General features: G+C 40.2%; 1 protein-coding gene across 3 annotated transcripts in view; it reads left to right on the forward strand.

The window, feature by feature from the left end:
• The window catches only part of gosr1.S (golgi SNAP receptor complex member 1 S homeolog), a 47,162-nt gene that overhangs the window by 16,927 nt on the left and 10,909 nt on the right, over window positions 1-19,326 (forward strand). For all 3 annotated transcript variants that reach the window (XM_018248797.2, XM_018248798.2, XM_018248799.2), the window contains exon 7: window positions 17,236-17,265. In XM_018248797.2, coding sequence (XP_018104286.1) covers window positions 17,236-17,265 — 30 coding nt within the window. The remainder of the gene's footprint in view (window positions 1-17,235; window positions 17,266-19,326) is intronic.

Here is a 19,326-nt window from a genome sequence, read left to right on the forward strand (position 1 = left end):
GGGGATAATTATTTATGTAAAGAAGGTTTAAGACAGAGTGAGTGAAAGAGAATTATACATCAAGAACAACTGGAGGGGTACAGGTTGGGCAATAGTAATTAAAGTTTTACTGTCGCCACCTACAATACCTGCTGATTCCCATTTTTCCTATCTACGGCTGCTGCTAATTTTATTTAATTTTTATGAACCCAAATAATAGAACTATAGTATGATGTATGGGTTTAAAAGGACAAAACTGCCTGTTGAGCCCATATATGTCGGGGCAACTAACTGTCATCTGATTCTGCTTGTAATCCCTCATTTTAATTCTTCATATTAGCTCTAGGGGGCAGTGTGTGCTCATCGGTAATACTGTTGTGTCCCTATATCTATATGTACAAACAGATATACCAGTCAGCAGTCTTTAGGTCCAGCAAGGAAAGCAATTCCATGTAGTTAAAACTCAGGCTGTTAAGTAGCCAATATGAATCAAAGGCAGCATAGAATTATTTTTAGCTTGTGTTGGGTAATTGGTTGAATACATTACAGGATAAAGCACTCTATGGTAACAGATCCTATCATATTGCAGCAACATCTCTTTCTATATACTGTAGCCTATCTTTTTCAGTGGGTAATACCCCAGAATGTTTTGTGGGAATTTACTCCTAGTATTGGGTGCACATTCAATACTGGATAGAAAGACAATATCTGTGGACATTTTCCTATCCAGCTGACAGTTAGTTGCCCCCGCAGATGACAGTTACTCCATTTTATTCTGCTCAAATCCTCCCGTGAGAACAGTGAAATATGTCACAGATCTACTAACATAACTGTTGGTAAGTCATCAAGCTGAGGATGCTGTAAAAGTACTGATTGACAGCAACACACAAAAACATCATGGTTTTAGTATTCCTGCTGTTAAAAGACTGTATTAATATTTTATTGGGTTTTATTGCTGTATGTGCTGTCTGGTTTTGCTGTGTTCAGCCATATTTTACTGTAGTCTAATCAAAGCCCCACCCAATTTATTATATTTGATTGGGTCTTTCATACACTATGGGGGTTATTTATCAAAATACAAATTTTTCTGATTCTTTAAAAAAAAAAGCCAGCGCAAACTGGCCCTTATTTATCATTAAATAAACTTGAAAAAATCGGATCAGGAAAAACCTTGACTTTTTCGGATTGTTGACACAAAACCCCCCCCGGATTTTTCACATTTGACGCCTGAAAACCACAAAACATTCACGTTTTCGCAGAAAAACCAATGTCACACCCTGAACACTCTGAACATTTCATGTGTGATTAAATATCTTCAAATGGTTATGGGGACATCTGCCATTGACTTTTACATGAATTCAGCAGCCATTTGGGGTAGAGTCCTGCAGTGGGTCAGGTGCACGCAAAAACATGCGGTATCCTGCGGGTTGCGGGTAGAAGTTCCGGGTGCGGGTACAGACGCAGGTCGGCCGTTCTGCGGGTCATGGGTTGTGCCACGGGTCTTCTCAATAGCGATTTTTACTCTTTTTCTGATCACGCCTACTTCCAATGATGTCACTTCCGGTTTACAATGACAGCACTTCCTGATTCTTGATGGTCAACGGGTCCGGGTTGCGGATAAGGTACTTGCGGGTCGAGTAGCGGGTCCAAGCGGGTAAGAATGCTTGTTGCAGGTTGCGGGTACGGGTCGGTAAGGGTTCCAAATGCTGGTAAGCGGGTTGTAGATAATCGGGTAGGGTTTGGGTGCAGGTCGGTAAAAGCAGACCCATGCCGGACTCTACCTTATATGATCCACTCCCCCATAGTTAACGATATACAATATAAAGCTAAGGGTCCCAAATGGGTTAATATGTCTTTTCCATGTGCCCAAACAGACCAAGCAAGGCGACAGACATGGCTCCCAATGTACATTCAACTGAGTGGACTTATTTTATTATTATGGATCAAAAACAATGTGCTAACATGATTTATGAGAGCAGTCAATTGGACTCCCTTAAATGAGTGCATTTTTTAAAACCAAAATGTCTTGTTAGAATGTGACAAAGTGTTTTTGCCAGCATTCACATTCATAAACTGCTGCTGCTGTTTTTGCTGACTTTGTACTATAAACACAATATTTTCATGACTTACTGTAGGCAACAACTAATCCATAAAATTGCTTTTAGACATAAGTTATAGATTGTAAAGAGACAAAAATATATATGAATGCAGCTTTGAGAAGCATAAGTGACTTTGCTCCTTGTATTGCTGTGTGTTCCAAACACTGAACCCCAGGATAGAGTCCTGCAGCGGGACGGGTTCCCCGGGGTTACGCGAAAAAAAAACGGTACTCTGCGGGTTGCAGGTAGATGTTTCGGTAGCTGATATTGAAGCGGGTCGGCAGTTCTCCGGGTTAGGGGGTCATGGGTTGGGTCGCGGGTCTTCTCAATAGCAAGTTTTATACCTTTTTTTTCTGATCACGCCTACTTCCAATGATGTCACTTCCGGTTTACAATGACAACACTTCCTGTTTTACTCCCTTTTTTCCTGATCACGCCAACTTCTAATAATGTAATTTCCGGTTTTCAATGACCGCACTTCCTGTGCTTGCAGCGGGTTGTGGATCAGGTTGCGGATAAGGTACTTGCGGGTCGGGTAGTGGGTAAGTATGCGTGTTGCAGGTCCAGTCGTGGGTCGGGTTAAACAGATTGGTTCCGCGCAGGACTCTACCCCAGGACAAAAATACAAGAGTAAATGACAATCCCTGTATATAAGAATACATTTTGTTTTGAAAACAAGGGCAATACTAAATCTGTATTTCTTCAATGTTTCATGTCTGGCAGAAAAGATAGGATAGCAATAGGGTAAGTAAAGAGGAATTTAGAGATTGTAACCGTATGCACCAAAGAATGCGAGCCATACACCAAGTTATATTATCATTTCTCAATGTGGGGAAATTTGGTAGGTCTGGAGTATCCCTTCTGTCTCCATTCATTGTTCACGGGAGTTCAGCAGCTGATTTGGAAGTGACCCTACAGAATGTTTTTTAAGGAGACATTGGGTGTTGGAGAGACCTCTCTTTATTGATGCTCTCTATGGAGCTGAGCTTTTACATTCTGGATACTTACATTATCAAGCCTTCCGAATTTAAACACTTCTGCTGCCAAAACATTGCACATTGTTATATAAGATCCTTTCAAGTGATATTCAGCATATTTACAGAATGCCAGAAGCACTTCTACTGAGTGCTGCATGAGCAGAGCATTAACATTTTCAGTTAATAGTCAAATACTAAACTGAAGTGATAACTGAATTTAATCTCAGATTTGTCTATTAACAAGTGCGTAAGCAATTCTGTCAATTCTTCCATAAACCAGCTGGGAAAAATATGGATCTGCTCCCATCCAACGCATCTTGTGTCCCTACTGATAGGAACACCAATTGCCCTTAAGTGCACAAATGGGATATTGCCACAAAAAAATGGATAGTTTAATGTTTCTGTACCAAAATCCGCCCTCCTTACTCTGATGGGCCAGTGGTGTGTCTGTGCATACACAAGAGAGGACCAATGGGAGATCAGCTTTTTCTGCCCTTGGGTACAAATATTGTGTGTGCCACTGTTCTAAATGTCTGGAGAGGGGGCACTTCAACCTAATTATCAACACTATTACTAAAACCAGCAGAGTATCTGCAGAATTCTTTCATCTTCCTTCCCTTTGTTTTATCCCTGAGGTCCCAAGCTCCTTGCAGCCGACAAATAAGAACAAGGAGGCTTTAGTCTGTCTTTCTTAACTGGAAATTGCTCATTCTTATGCCGGCTAAAGCAATTTTCCTATCACATTGCTCTGTAACCTTCTAACCCAAATATTCCATTCATGAACAGCTTGATCATGTCTTAAAGGGGGAAAAAGAAAAAAAAAACAATCTGCTGCTTTTTCATGTCAAATATGAAACCAGCTTTTTTGAAATTCTCATTAAATTCCTCAAACATACATTTTGCTCAGTAATGCACTCTATTTTTGTGAGTCTATTAAGTCTTGATGCACACGGACAATAAGGCTCATTTGTGAATGCAAGTGCATGTGTGCAGAAAACCACAAATGTGGCACTGTTTGTAGCAATATTTATCATATTACATCTATAGGGGCTACTTTGCCTTGCTCACTGCATTTAGCATCTGGAAGTTTGTTATGGGACCACCTATGTGTAGTTGCATCTTGCACAAAGCAGTCTGCTGTGAATTTGGCACAAATGTGCCTCAATTGCAGCATTGCATTTATCTTTAGTTGTGTTTTTTGTCGGCAGTATAACCAATTAGGCTTTGTTAACTGCCTTGGAAACCTTTGGGCTACAACCAACCTGGTCCTGGGGGTCGAGGGTTCCCACAGCAGTTTGCATCATAATTACACCCAGTGAATTGGATGCAAAAGCTTTTTTGAACATGCACTTTGGAAATTACACTTTGAACATCCACTCTTAAAACGCTAGCTGCAACTTGCAAATAAACATGTCAATTTAAAACAAAATTGCACCTTATACTAGAGTTCTGCAGTTGGTCAGGGGCACCCTGGGCTTATGGATTGCAGGTTGGGTTGTGGGTTTTATCTATAGCAAGTTTGAATCCTAAAGGCCCCCATACCTGGGCCGATAAAAGCTGCAGACAGACAGTCGCCAGCTTATTGGCCCGCGTGTCGGGCCATCTGACGGGCGTCCCCGATAGATATCTGGCTGAAAGTTGGCCAAATGCTGATTGGGCAGGGTAAAAAATCCAGACGGATTGCGGCCGCATCTGTTTGTTATAGAGGTCCTGCGATCTGACCGCCCGTATTGCCTCCATTCTGATCCGATCATTGGGCCCTAGTGCCCACGATCGGATCAGCCTGATATCACCCACCTCAATGTTGGCACATAGGGGAGAGATCTGCATGTTTGGCGTCATCGCCAAGCGAGCGGATCTCCCTGTGTATGGTCACCTTTACTCTTTTTACTCCTTACACAATTTTTAAAAAAAGGTTGGAGATAAGGCAGTTGTGGGATGGGTAGCGGGTAGAAATGCCAGTTGTGGGTCAAAGTTTGGTCCAGTTTTTAAGGATTGGACCCATGCTGGACTATCCTTTATGCACTGCACTCTCATTCATAAATGCCCCCTATTGTTTTATGAAGCCAAAAAAGTAGGGTGAGAGATTGCTTATCTAATGGGTCCCCAGGTAAACATAGAGAATAATCTGATGTATAGGACACTTATTCTTCCTGGAATTATCTCTTGCTAAATTCCCTCTTAACTTAGTTGCTGTTATTACTAGGGATGCACCGAATCCACTAGGGGTGGGAAGCGGAAAAAATACTTTACTTCCTTGTTTTGTGACAAAAAGTCATGCGATTTACCTCCCTGCCCCTAATTTGCATATGCAAATTCGGATTCAGTTTGGCCGGGCAGAAGGATTCGGCCGAATCCCGAACTGAATCCTGGATTCGGTGAATCCCTAGTTATTACACTCTGTATCAGTGTTCTAGTTGACCCGACAGCCAGTGAGAGAACTTCAGCAGTACCTCCCAGAGTGCCATGTCTTTTAGACAGAAACTGACCCGAATCTTATCTTGTTCACTCATTACATGCGTTATCAGTTTCCTAAATCAGTAGTTGACCCTGCTTCTTTAAACCTGGTTAGTCAGGTCTAATACCTTTTGGCTCAGGAGATTGTACAGAAGTGACCAGCAGCCATTTTTGGTCCGTTTCAGACACCAATTTTAAGGGGCATGATGCATCCTCTGACGATTGCTATTCCCATACTTACATAATTTATAAAGTACATAATAGTATCCATCTAAAAGAGTGACCGGAAAAGGCTATTTTTAACGAACACGGTATTTCATTTTGTGTTATTGTGTTAGCGTCCATTTATATTTCCTTTAATCCATTACTTTGCAGAGCTATGCATTTTTTGCACCGTGTAATTGCTTACTGGAAATAACACATGGATGGCTTTCATTACAATACATCATCTATGCTGTTTATAGGAAAAGCTTGCATATCTAGTTTGCTTGTGATTACACTCTTTTTTTTTAAACCACTGGAATCGTACAAAAAAATCCTGTGCCGCTGAATGCTTAGAAAAGTTTTAGTGACTGATACATTAGATAGGTATAAGAAGGGTTGGATGGTGTTTAGCAAGTGAGGGAATACAGGGATATGGGAGATAGCTCATAGTACAAGTTGATCCAGGGACTAGTCCGATTTTGGAGTCAGGAAGGAATTTTTCCCCCTCTGAGGCAAATTGGAGAGGCTTCAGATGGGTTTTTTTTGCCTTCCTCTGGATCAACTGACAGGCAGGTTATATATAGAGTTAAGGTTGAACTTGTTGGACGTGTGTCTTTTATTCAACCTAACTTACTATGTTTACTTAGACGGAGAAAAAAAGTACCTAAAGCAAAAGGTGTTGTGTGAAACAATAGTAATAATGTTTTCAGTTCTCTCTCCATAGGTATATATGGTATATGGGTCAGTATGTTGACATTATCTATGGGGGGGAGGGTTTACACATTTGTTTTTTAATAGCCATTGGGCAATAATTACAGGTATGGGCCTGTTATCCAGAATGCTCAGGACCTGGGGTTTGCCCAATAAGGGGTATTTTTATTATTCAATAAAATAATTTAAACATTAAATAAACCCAATTGTATTATTTTGCCTCCATTAAAGATGAATTATATCAATTTTATATTATTTGGCATCAAGTACAAGGTACTATTACAGAGAGAGTATTTTTTTTTTTTTAATTATTTGATTAAAGCAGAGTCTATGGAACATAATTTCTGTAATTCTGGGAATTCTAGATAATGGGTTTCTGGATAAAGGATCCCATACCTGTGCTACTGCAGGTATTGGGTCTATGAAAATGCTTGGGACCTGGGGTTTTGCAGGACGTTTGCTCTGCGATGCTACAATTTTATTGATATTGTTAGTTTTAATTACTTATATTTTATTTACACTTTTTCCTATTCATCTTCCAGTCTTTCAGTCTAATCACTGCCTGGTTGCTAGAATAAACGGAACTATAGCAGATAGCTGCCAAACTAGAGAGCTCCTACACAAAAAAACTAAATAATTTGAAAAAACACAGAAGATATAAAAAAAAAGCAAGCCCAATTGCAAATTGACTCAGAATATCACTGTCCCCCCTCATATTACCTCTCAAGTTATTTTCAACTAGCGCTACCCTATTAAGCCCCATTAACCATTCTTGGGCTGGCCACAAGTTTCCTTGTTATTTCTTTCAGCTGTCTCTGTGTTTTACAACAACAGGCTGGTAAAGGAGTCACAACATAGCCTTGTAGGTGTAATGAGATTGCACTGAGTTTTCAGTGATTAAATTCTGTACAAGCCATAGAAGCATTATACAGAGGCAAAGAAAGAAATTCTGCCACAATTCTGTACAGTTCTGCAGGGGAATATGAGGGTGAACTTGCGCTTTAAAAAAATCTCTAACCTTTATCTGCAATAAACATATTTCCATTATAGATTCCACGTCTCCGGAAATGAGAGAACTCCATAACATTTCAGCTTTTGGCAGTGGTATAAATCATAACCAAGATGCTCACAGCAAAGCAAATATTAGTTTTCGAGATTAATTTTCACTTTTTCAGCATTAATTATTTTTGCAGTTGATTCAGGAAAAAAAATCTATTGTGCATTATTAAACATTGGGGCTATATATATATATGTGGAGTTTCAAAATAAAATATCTTTAAAATTAAACTTGTTTTCACTGCAAACAAGTGATTACTTACAAGCCACCCTTAAAGGTGGCCATAGACACACAGATCCGATCGTACGAATCGAGGATTCGTACGATTTTCGGATCGTGTGTGGAGTGTGCCGACATCTTTCGTCCGGCGGAGATCGGTCGGTTGGTCGATAAGTCAGGTTTCAATAGACCCGACCGATCTCGCCGGAGCACATGGCACATCGTAATTTGATTACCCCCGATATAGCCATGCCTGTTTATGGCATATCGGGGAAAGATCCGCTCGTTTGGCAACATCACCAAACGAGCGGATCTTTGCATCTATGGCCACCTTTACTGATAAGTGATATTCTATCCAATCATTACTTGTTGATACAAATCCTGATAAATGTTGAAAGCCTTCTGTGCTTGTTTGCCCCGTATATTAAGATCTCTCTGCTGCTAGTTTAGGCCGCCAGTCACATTTAAAACAACTTTGTTTAGCTTTCCCCCACAATGCAATCGATAGGAGTGGCTCAATAATGCCCAGAAAACACCCTTGCGGAATTACACTTTCTGTCTGTTCTCCTTGACTGATACACAGGAGAAATGTAGTGTAAGCTTCAAGTTTCTCAACTGCCTTGAATCCAATCCTTCAGGGCTGTGGTGATGTTGAGGTGTCTATAACAGTCATGGACAGAAGGAAAATCATTACAGTTACCAGCGGGACCAGAACTTAACTTCAGATTTGCTAAAGATGACGCTATTTCTTTCTGCCCCAGACAAACTCACCTACGAGAGATCTCTTGCCTTTGTCTGCAGGGTCACTTAAGTAGTTTAGTGGTAAAATAACGTCAACGTTTTTCCAAAATGTTTTGGGCACTGTATAAATCATGAATAATGAGCTGCCAATAGTACAATTAATGCAATTGCTGAAACTTGTTTTATTGGTTTCTGAAAAATCTATTCTCGTTTTGAATTTGATGGCAAATAGCTGCTAAAACGCAAAACCAGAGAGTTGCTGAGCAAAAGCTGAATAACGGTAAAACCAAAACAAATTGTCTCAGAATATGAATGTCTTTGTCATACCTAAAGTTTATTTAAATGTGAAGAACCCCTTTAAGTGCCACAAATGCACCAACTGGTTTATGTGCTTTGATCATTTCTGCCTGGTCTTCATGATCACCATCCCATAAGTGTTGTTTACTATTAGGAAGGCAGTGTGCTAAGCAACTTAGACATAACATACCGACTTTCTTGTATAAAAAAAATTGCTGTAGGACTTTGAGTTTCGCTTTGGAGTTCAGAGACCCTCCTGAATACAATGCTGCCTTTGTTTGAGTTGGCTGTATCCCTGAGGGAAGGGTGGAGAGAGATGCATAAACGACCAACTCCTACCCATTCACTAATGCTGTTCTTATGCAAAAGTGCAGAGGACACTGCAGTTGGCAATGGGGGTGCAGCCTTAATGAGCACCAAGGGGTGCAAGTATTTCTTAGGTCATCATTAATGACTCCTTATCGGTGTGATATAGAAATAGAAGCCTCGTCCCTTCCAAATTTAGATGGATATATGGATTACTCCATAATTTGAAGTAATTCACGTTTCCCAACAACTGACCAATCAGCCCATATGCCTTTAAGCAGAATGAAGTGTATAGGAACATTAGTGTTGAGGTCTGTGTTCACCAACTTCCCCTATCTTCCTTTGTGCAACAGCAGTGTTACTTCTTTGTAGGCAGGGTTAGCAGTCTGTAAGCAGCTTCTCAAATCATGGCTCCCTACCACGTGGTGGGATGGCTGTTATCTGCTCTGAGACAGGAGCCTGGGGCTTCTAGATTTTTCCAACTTCATTATTCCCAATATTCAGTCCAGTCTTGTTCCACAGTACAACAGAAATGGTATCAGTCTCTGGTCTGTGTTGAATTTCCAGCAGAAATCAAATTCACTCAACCTCACCCCTAATGCTGGCCATACACGGGCAGATAAAAGCTGCCGACAGACCGAGTCGGCAGCTTATTGTCCCTTGACGGGCTTCCCAGATTGATATGTGGACAGCATCTGTTCGTTGATGTGGTCCCACGATCCGACCGACTGTATACCTGTCATTATTATCCGATTGTTGGGTCCTAGAGCCCACAATCAGATTAGCCCAATATCGGCCACCTCATGATGGGCATATCGGGGAGAGATGTCGCCAAACGAGCGGATCTCTCTATGTATGGCCACCTTTAGTGTCTGTCCATTTACGTGTCAGCTGTGGAAATGAGGGTTCATTGTATGCCTTCCATTAGAACTTCAACAGTCATATCCATTCCACACCTTGTAGTTTTACTCTCGATCTTTTTATTCCCTTCCATTGTTTATGTATTTAATATTGAGCTTCAAAACAAGGTCTGTGGCGAATATGCTTTTGATGTAATAAGGATATGCATCAGGATTATACATTGCTGGGATGGAGGTGACCAGTCTTGGGCCTATACTTTTGCGGCACACCTTTGTATAGAATATGGAGATGGACAGCGTTTCTTGCCTTTGTTCTCCCCTTTCTTTGCATGATCTTCTAAATAGCCATGGGGTATGCTAATGATACTCCCACACAACTTTACAAAATTAAGGGTAATCTCACATCTGGGAGATGCAAAATTAAAGGGGTTGAAAAGACCCACAAATAAAATGTTGCTTATGGAAGAAAATCTCTTGGGATGCACCAAATCCACTATTTTAGGATTTGGCCAAACCACGATTTTTTTTGTGGTTCAAAGATTCAGCTGAATACAGGACTGAATCCAAAATTTAATTTGCATATGCAAATTAGGGCAAGTAGGGGTCATAGAGAACCATGCTCTTTGTTTGTGCAATGCAAAGTCACGAGAATTTTCAGATTTGGTTCTGCCAGGCGTTTGGATTCACCTGAATCCTGCTGAAAAAGGCTGAATTCTGAATCAAATCATGGATTGGGTGCATCCCTACAATTACAATATAATTTCAGTGGTTTTAAAGTTATTTGTAAATTTTAATTATTTGTAAAGATCATGCCGTGCCCTTAGTTGATCTTCCTAGTAGGGTGACGTCACTGCAACTTATAATGATGATGAGACTCTGCGGGTCTAATTCAGGTTGTAGATCCAGATCAGGCGCGAGTCTGAGACCCACAGGTCTCTATCTACCCCAGGATCAGGGCAGCCATCAGGGGGGGGACAGGGGGGAGAGTTGTAGGGGGCCCGAGAGTAAGGGGGGCCTCGGCCATGCCACACTTAATTGATTAACCGGGCCCCCCATCTTTCTGAGAGCTGCTGACTTCGGGAAGACTTGGACGTTTAAGGGGGCCTGGCCACCATTTTCTTATAATGTGTGGGGGGGGTCTGGCCACCAATTTTTTTTTCTCATGTGGAGTCCTAGCCACCAATATTTTTTAATGGGAGAGCCCTGGCCACAAATGTTTTTTTTTATGGGGGGCCCTGACCACCAATATTTATTTTTTATTTATAACATGTGGGATCCCTAGCCACCAATATTTTTTTTGTTTATTTTACTGTGGGGTGGGGAGGGAGGAGCTGTAGGTGGGGCTTGTGGTTCGCGCAGCCCAGGGGGCCCAGGAAATGTTGTCGTATGGGGCCCTGTGATTTCTGATGGCGGTCCTGCCCAGGATATACAGTGCTACACATTCTTTCAGTATATTTATCCTACAGACAAGGAAGTACAGGTAGGGGACCTGTGATCCAAAATGCTCATGACCTGGGCTGTACCGGTTAAGGGATCTTTCTGTAATTTGGATCTTTTTACCTTAAGTCTACTAGAAAATCATATAAACATGAAATAAACCCAATAGGCTGGTTTTGCTTCCAATAAGGATTAATTATATCTTAGTTTGGGCCAAGTACAAGGTACTGTTTTATTATTACTGATAAAAAGGAAATATTTTTTTTTTTAAAATTTGGATTATTTGCATAAAATGGCCTTCCAGTAATTCTGGATAGAGAATCCCATACGTGTAATAGCTAATAACAAGTAGAAGTGACGTATATACACAAACAAGAGTTTCTATCATAGGTTGGTTAGAGAACTGAACTCAGTCCTGGCACGTTTGCATTATACAACCGAGGCATCAAAATAAATTATTTTGCTTTGCATATTGCTGAGTTGCCAAAACATTGTCATTTCTTCTAGTCCAGCCGATGCGCTTTAAATGCGAGTAGACTGGGTATCTTTTTTTCCCTTTTTGATGACGACTTTTCTTGGTGAAGTGTTTGGGGCTTCTGAACTAGAATTTAAGTGCTGGTTGTGGGCGGCACAGTGTTCTCTTGCTGTTGGTGCATATGTTAATCCCTCTTTTATAAGGGAATAAGCAAATCCATTAGACTGGTTCCTGGCATGGCTGGAACCATTGCGGTTAATGCTTTCAGTAATGTTTTCTGCCTGCTCACTTTCACTACTTTGCAGAAGGGCTCCTGGGTAGCAAATGACATAGAAGGGCTGCACATCGGCACTCGGATCTCTGCTAATTGTTTTGCCAGCAGAAATGGGAGGATTTATTGTATGGATATACCCATATAGCTCTACTAGAATACATAGCCCCGTACAGTTTGACATTCATGGTACAGACAGGCGAGGAAATGTTGCAGTGAATAAATATAAACACTTAAAAATGAAGCGTCACATGACTAAAGGGTATATAAATAATATTCTTTCATGGTTTATCAGTAGGTCTTCAAAAACCTGCCCCTGTCAGCAAACCGTTTCATTATAACAGCTTTTTGGATACTTTGCAGTTAGGTGTAAATGATGGATCCTGCCTTGGTAAAGTACATAATAAAGTTATCACGGTTGTTATAACCATAGGCTTGGAACCAGAGGGGCCCACGGATTATAATCGCTTCCCGGATACCCTGGCTCATTGCTTCTGTTATCCGAAAACTGCCGCTGAGCAGTCGTCTTCTTCAACTTCATTGTTGGCAGATGCATGTGTAGTGAAGGGAAAAGGCCGACATTTTGTTTGACTTTTCACTCGCCCCTCCTGAGAATAAGGAATAAGCAGGTAGAGGATTTCTTTGTGGAGTCTATAGAGAAATACCAAAGGCCAGTGCCGTTTTCTGCTAACAGGTGCATAAAAATCCTACCCCATGATTATAACTTTGCTTCTCCTTAAAGGAGAACTAAACCCTAAAAATAAATATGGCTAAACATGCCACATTTTAAATAATGGCCTTATTGCACGAGGCTAAAGTTTCATCTTGTCAATAGCAGCAATGATCCAGGACTTCAAACTTGTCACAGGGGGTCACCATCTTGGAAAGTGTCTGTGACACTCACATGCTCAGTGGGCTCTGATTGGCTGTTGAGAAGCTAAGCTTAGGGCTCGTCACTAATTATCCAGCAGAAAATGAGCTTCCCTGGCTGTAATATAAGCTGATGCTACAGGTTTGCTGATTATTCAATTCTGATGCTAATTGCACTGGTTTCTGTGCTGCCATGTAGTAATTATGTGTATTAATTACTAATCAGCCTTATATTGTGACATTTCTATTCTATGTGTACTGTATATTGTGAGTGGCTCCCTAAGCTCAGTAAGTGACAGCAGCACAGAGCATGTGAATCAGTGAATCAGCAGAAAAGAAGATGGGGAGCTACTGGGGCATCTTTGGAGACACAGATCTTTACTGCTAAAGGGCTGTGGTTGCCTTGGGCTGGTACAGAAGCACAAAACATCACGTGCAACTTTTCTACCTACTTCTTTAGTTAAGCTTTAGTTCTCCTTTAAACGGCTGTGATACCATACTAAGTAATTCCCTACTAAGGGAATATTTACTAAGAGTTATCTCTTCTTCTTGGTGCCACAAGTTTCCTTTCATACCAGGACCTTAATATTAAAATATGAATATATTGTACCACTTTAAGACACAGCAGAACCTGCAGGTTTCTTCATAATTAGCCGTTTATCTGGAATAGTAGATTCTCAATGTCCATGCTTATTTGGGTTTCCTCCTACACAAACATACAGGCGGCTTAATTGACTGTTGATAATAAAAGACTATAGTGTTGGTGTTTGGGATCTTATATTGTAAGCTCCACTCCATGTGCAGGGACTGATGTGAGTGATCTATAATCTCTGTGTAAGTGCTGTATAAATAAAGGATAATAATGATTTCATTCAGTCTATTAGAGTCACTGCTAGTGATCCAGCTCGTTTCTGTTTGAGAGGGCAGACTCAAGCGTCTGTTGATGGAACATAAATGGGTTCAACTACAGAGACATTTCAATCTCACCCTGACAACTTTGTTTAACTGGGCCTCCATGTTAACGTCCTCAGACAGGTCATTTATTTCTCAGACTGGCACTCAGACTAACCAGTTTGTACATACCTGTCGATGTATATGCAGCTACAGCTCCGTACCAGTCACATTATATAGATGGATAGACACTATTTATTTAAATATTTTAGAGTTTGCCTTACACAGTATGCTGTATGTTAAAGGACAAGGAAAGTTAAACTAAAGAAGTAGGTAGAAATGTTGTACATTATGTTTTGTGCTTCTGTACCAGCCCAAGGCAACCACAGCCCTTTAGCAGTAAAGATCTGTGTCTCCAAAGATGCCCCAGTAGCTCCCCATCTTCTTTTCTGCTGATTCACTGATTCACATGCTCTGTGCTGCTGTCACTTACTGAGCTTAGGGAGCCACTCACAATATACAGTACACATAGAATAGAAATGTCACAATATAAGGCTGATTAGTCATTAATACACATAATTACTACATGGCAGCACAGAAACCAGTGCAATTAGCATCAGAATTGAACAATCAGCAAACCTGTAGCATCAGCTTATATTACAGCCAGGGAAGCTCATTTTCTGCTGGATAATTAGTGACGAGCCCTAAGCTTAGCTTCTCAACAGCCAATCAGAGCCCACTGAGCATGTGAGTGTCACAGACACTTTCCAAGATGGTGACCCCCTGTGACAAGTTTGAAGTCCTGGATCATTGCTGCTATTGACAAGCTCAAACTTTAGCCTCGTGCAATAAGTTTAAGTTGATGGAACATGGCATTTTTAGCCACATTCATTTTTATAGTTTAGTTGTCCTTTAAATGGAAAATAACAAGCTCATCCGTTTAGGGTTATGTAGAAAAGGTACATGATATAAACTTCTAAAAATAAATAAACATTCTTTTACACAAACATACCTACAGATTAAAAAAGAAACCATGTTACTGTGATGAGCCGTTTCCCAACATTCCCTCATAATATAATGCCACCCCTCCCTCACCTTGATCCATTGTGAAATGATGGATTCTGGGACTTGAAGTCCCTTTGCTTTCCATAGTGGGTGCTATGCGTGTATAAAAAAATACATTTATATTTATTTCTGGAAGTCCAAATATGCACCTCCTGTAAATAAGCCTTACTAAATTAGTTCATCTATAAAAGGGGGTATATTTTCCCTTTAAATGTAATGAGGCAGGAGATTGAAATCTGTATTTCTATGTGTGTATTTCTGATTAAAACATTCTCTTATTTATTTCTCCTATATAATGACTTATTCATTCATTTAATGGACTTGGCCTACAGGGTGAATGATTTGTATTTCCAGCTGACTCACATTATTTGGCAGCACAATTATTTTCCCTGCAGAATTACAGGCTCACTTTCTGGCTGAGCGCTCACCTTATTCATTCACTGAAGGGGGAAACATGTCAGGGGAAAGCTGCTTTGCTTCATTCTGTGAATAGAAGGGCTCATGTTCTTATCACTGAGCTAGATCCCCGAGTGATGTGAGTTAAGCACAGTATCGATAGCTGAAATTGTTCTTTTCCCACAATGCAGCATTCTGTCCCAGAATTAACGTTTTGTGTTGGTGCAATACAATGCAGAGAGTTTGCCTGTTGGCCTTCACTATATTAAAGGAATTTTTATGCAGATCAATTTATATTCGTTATAAAGATTTGTTCATAGTCTGTACTTTATATAATCTCTATAATAGTAATTATCCTTTATAATAAAGACCCTGTGCACTGTATGGCAGCCACTAGATGTACTCTGAACAAAGGAACAATAATAAGCTTCAATCTCACTATACAGGTATGGGACCTGTTATCCAGAATGCTCGGGACCTGGGGTTTAACAGAGCTTTCCGTAATTTGGATCTTCATACCTTAAAGGGATCCTGTCATCAGAAAACATGTTTTTTTACAAAACTCATCAGTTAATAGAGCTACTCCAGCAGAATTCTGCACTGAAATCCATTTTTCAAAAGAGCAAACAGATTTTTTTCCCAGCTGCCCCTGGTCATGTGACTTGTGCTTGCACTTTAGGAGAGAAATGCTTTCTGGCAGGCTGCTGTTTTTCCTTCTCAATGTAACTGAATGTGTCTCAGTGGGACATGGGTTTTTACTATTGAGTGTTGTTCTTAGATCTACCAGGCAGCTGTTATCTTGTGTTAGGGAGCTGTTATCTGGTTACCTTCCCATTTTGTTTGGCTGCTGGGGGGGAAAGGGAGGGGGTGATATCACTCCAACTTGCAGTACAGCAGTAAAGAGTGATTGAAGTTTATCAGAGCACAAGTCACATGACTGGGGCAGCTGGGAAATTGACAATATGTCTAGCCCCATGTCAGATTTCAAAATTGAATATAAAAAGTTTGCTCTTTTGAGAAATGTATTTCAGTGCAGAATTCTGCTGGAGCAGCACTATTAACTGATTCATTTTGAAAACATTTTTTTCCCATGACAGTATCCCTTTAAAGGAGAAACAACTTCCTTGTTAAAAAAAACCCTACCCCCCACTGGGAGATTCAGGGATCGCAGTTCACGGCAGCCATCTTCCGGATCTTCGGTAATCTGAGAATGGGATCAGCGCATGTGCAGTTGGAGCAATTTCCTGGTTTGCGACAACTGCACATGCGCCTAAATGGACAGAAATTGCCGAATGGCCAGAAGAAGACCCGGAAGATGGCTGCCATGAACTCCGATCCCTAAATCTGCACCGAGGGGTAAGTAAAAAGTTAGGAACATTTTCCCGGGGTAGCAGCTAGTCTGGGGATAAGGCGGGGGGTTATGTGTGGTAGGGTTTTTTTTAAGGGGTTGTTTCTCCTTTAAGTCTACTAGAAAATCCTATAAACATTATATATACCCAATAGGCTGGTTTTGCTTCCAATAAGGATTAATTATATCTTAGTTGGGATCAAGTACAAGCTACTGTTTTATTATTACAAAGAAAAAGGAAATCATTTTTGAAAATTTGGATAAAATGGAGTCTATGGGAGGCAGCCTTCCCGTAATCGGATCTTTCTGGATAACGGGTTTCTGGATAACAGACCCATTACCTGTATAACCTACTCCAACATCCTTGATTAAAGATGTCGGGAGTGGAATAAAGAAATCAGAAACTAGATATCTGCCTCACACAAATTAAACATTTACTTATATCTGGACAAATTAACGACAATGTTCTCTCATTCTTATTGTGTGTGAGTAATTATGGTATATATTGAGAATGTTTATATAATGAAGCAAACAAATAAACAATTTATACAACCTTTTCTTTCCTTCTTTTACAGCTCGGATCGTTTAATAGAAGAAACCATAAGGTAAGAATCCTCAGCAGTCTCTATATTGGGGGTGATTACAGGGGATAGATCGTTCCCAGCCAAAGTGCTTCATTGTTATGTTTATAGTTAATAAGGCTAATGCCACGGTTTTATCTCATGTTTTTAAAAATAACCCCAGCAGCATCATTACACCAATAAGGTATTTACATTGAAGAAATCATAACAACCAGTCGGCAGTTAGCTCACAACCGCCCTTTGCAAGTTGGACTATAATAAAAGTGGTGCCTAATTGCTCTGTCACTGCCTGTGTTTGTGCTTCTCTCTTAAATGGAAAATGTCCTTATTATAAACTTGTACTTAAGTGTAGCAGATGTTTAATACTTTTTTCATAAAAAGCATTTCTTGATTTTTCATATTCATATATAAATATATATATCAAGAAAATGAAAGCAATCACGGCTTCAATTTGTAAAAAATAACTCTTTACTTAGATCAAGGCAAAACGGACATTGATGCGTTTCCTCTGCGGACCATAGTCAGGATTAGACCTCTCTCTCTCGAGAGAGAGAGAGAGAGAGATATATATAGAGATATATATATATATATATATATATATATATATATATATATATATATATATATGCATAAGCTGACGCGGCTCTTCAAGGCAGTGTCCATGCGTCAGTCCTATCCTAAGTGAAAAAATAAAGTGTTATCTTTGGGGGGAGAAAGACCATATCTGATTTTCTCTTTATTTTACATGATCTCTTCCAAAGGCACCATTGGGCGGGGGTTGGGAGAGCGAGCTTTTAAGGAGAAAGACACCTCCCAAAAATATAAAGTATGTAAATTAAGCCTTGCCCACGTGCACCCAATAAGAAAGGTGAGGAGCGGCATTTCAGCTTGTTTTGTTTTAAAAAAACTATATGTATGTGTGTGTGTGTATATATATATATATATATATATATATATATATATATATATATATATATATATTTATATTCATATTTATATTCAACAGTCCATGAAAGCACTCACAGCCGACGCCATCCAGCGTGTACACACACACACACACACACACACACACACACACACACACACACACACACACACACACGATAGAGGTGCACTCGAGACCCCTGAATGGCAACTGCCTGGGTGCAGGTCAAAACATTGATGCATGCATTACCAAGCAAACCGCCCTCCAAGGTCTTGTATAGGTGAAAAATAAAGTAAAAATGTATTTCAATGTTTCTGCTCACTCACTTGGGCCTTCTTCAGGATTCTAAATATGATTTATGAGTGTTCGTACGAAATTTAATAAAATCATACTTTTAAAAAATCACTAATTTTTCAGAATTTATTAAACCCTGAGGATGGAAAAATCTGAATCTGAAAATCCAGCATCTGACCTGTTGAGGTTGCATATAAGTCAATGGTGAAATATCGGATGAAAAAATAGTGAAAATCTGATTTATTTTTTTTTCCCCACAAAGCAAATTTACGGGAAAATGTAATAATAAATAAGCATAAAAAACCCGAGCGGATTTGATCGGCGTTTGTAGCCGAAAATATTGAGATAAATTCGGACTTTGATAAATAACCCCCTTAGTTTTGATAATAGCAGTGGTTCAGCCAGGGCAAAGCTCGGTAACAATCTGCCCATGTCATAGACCATTTGAGTTTTCTGTCCCTTACCCATTTGCTTCTTGACTCTGGAGTAGTATGAGCAATATGGCAGGGCAATATTCAAAATACAGTAGAAATCTGCATCTATTTTACATGACTCTTAAACGGAACAGTAGCCGTTGTGTCTCGGATATAAAACCTGTACCATCAGCATTTTCCACTCATTTTCCCCTAACAGGCTGCATAGGATATTGTGTGTGCGCAGAGCTGTCCCTTTCCGCATATCTCTATAAGGGAGCATATACTCCCCCTTGCTGACATGTGCTAATTTAGTTGGGTTTATGTGGAAAAGCTGCATAAACACTATCGGAACTTCCGGATGAAATATGGATGGATTGTGGGGCTTGAAGTCCCTCTCCCCGCTTTCCAGTGCATTTGTGCAGCACCCAAAATGGAAAGCAGAGGGACTTC

This window comes from Xenopus laevis, chromosome 2S (genome assembly GCF_017654675.1).
Source record: "Xenopus laevis strain J_2021 chromosome 2S, Xenopus_laevis_v10.1, whole genome shotgun sequence".
Lineage (NCBI taxonomy): Eukaryota > Metazoa > Chordata > Amphibia > Anura > Pipidae > Xenopus > Xenopus laevis.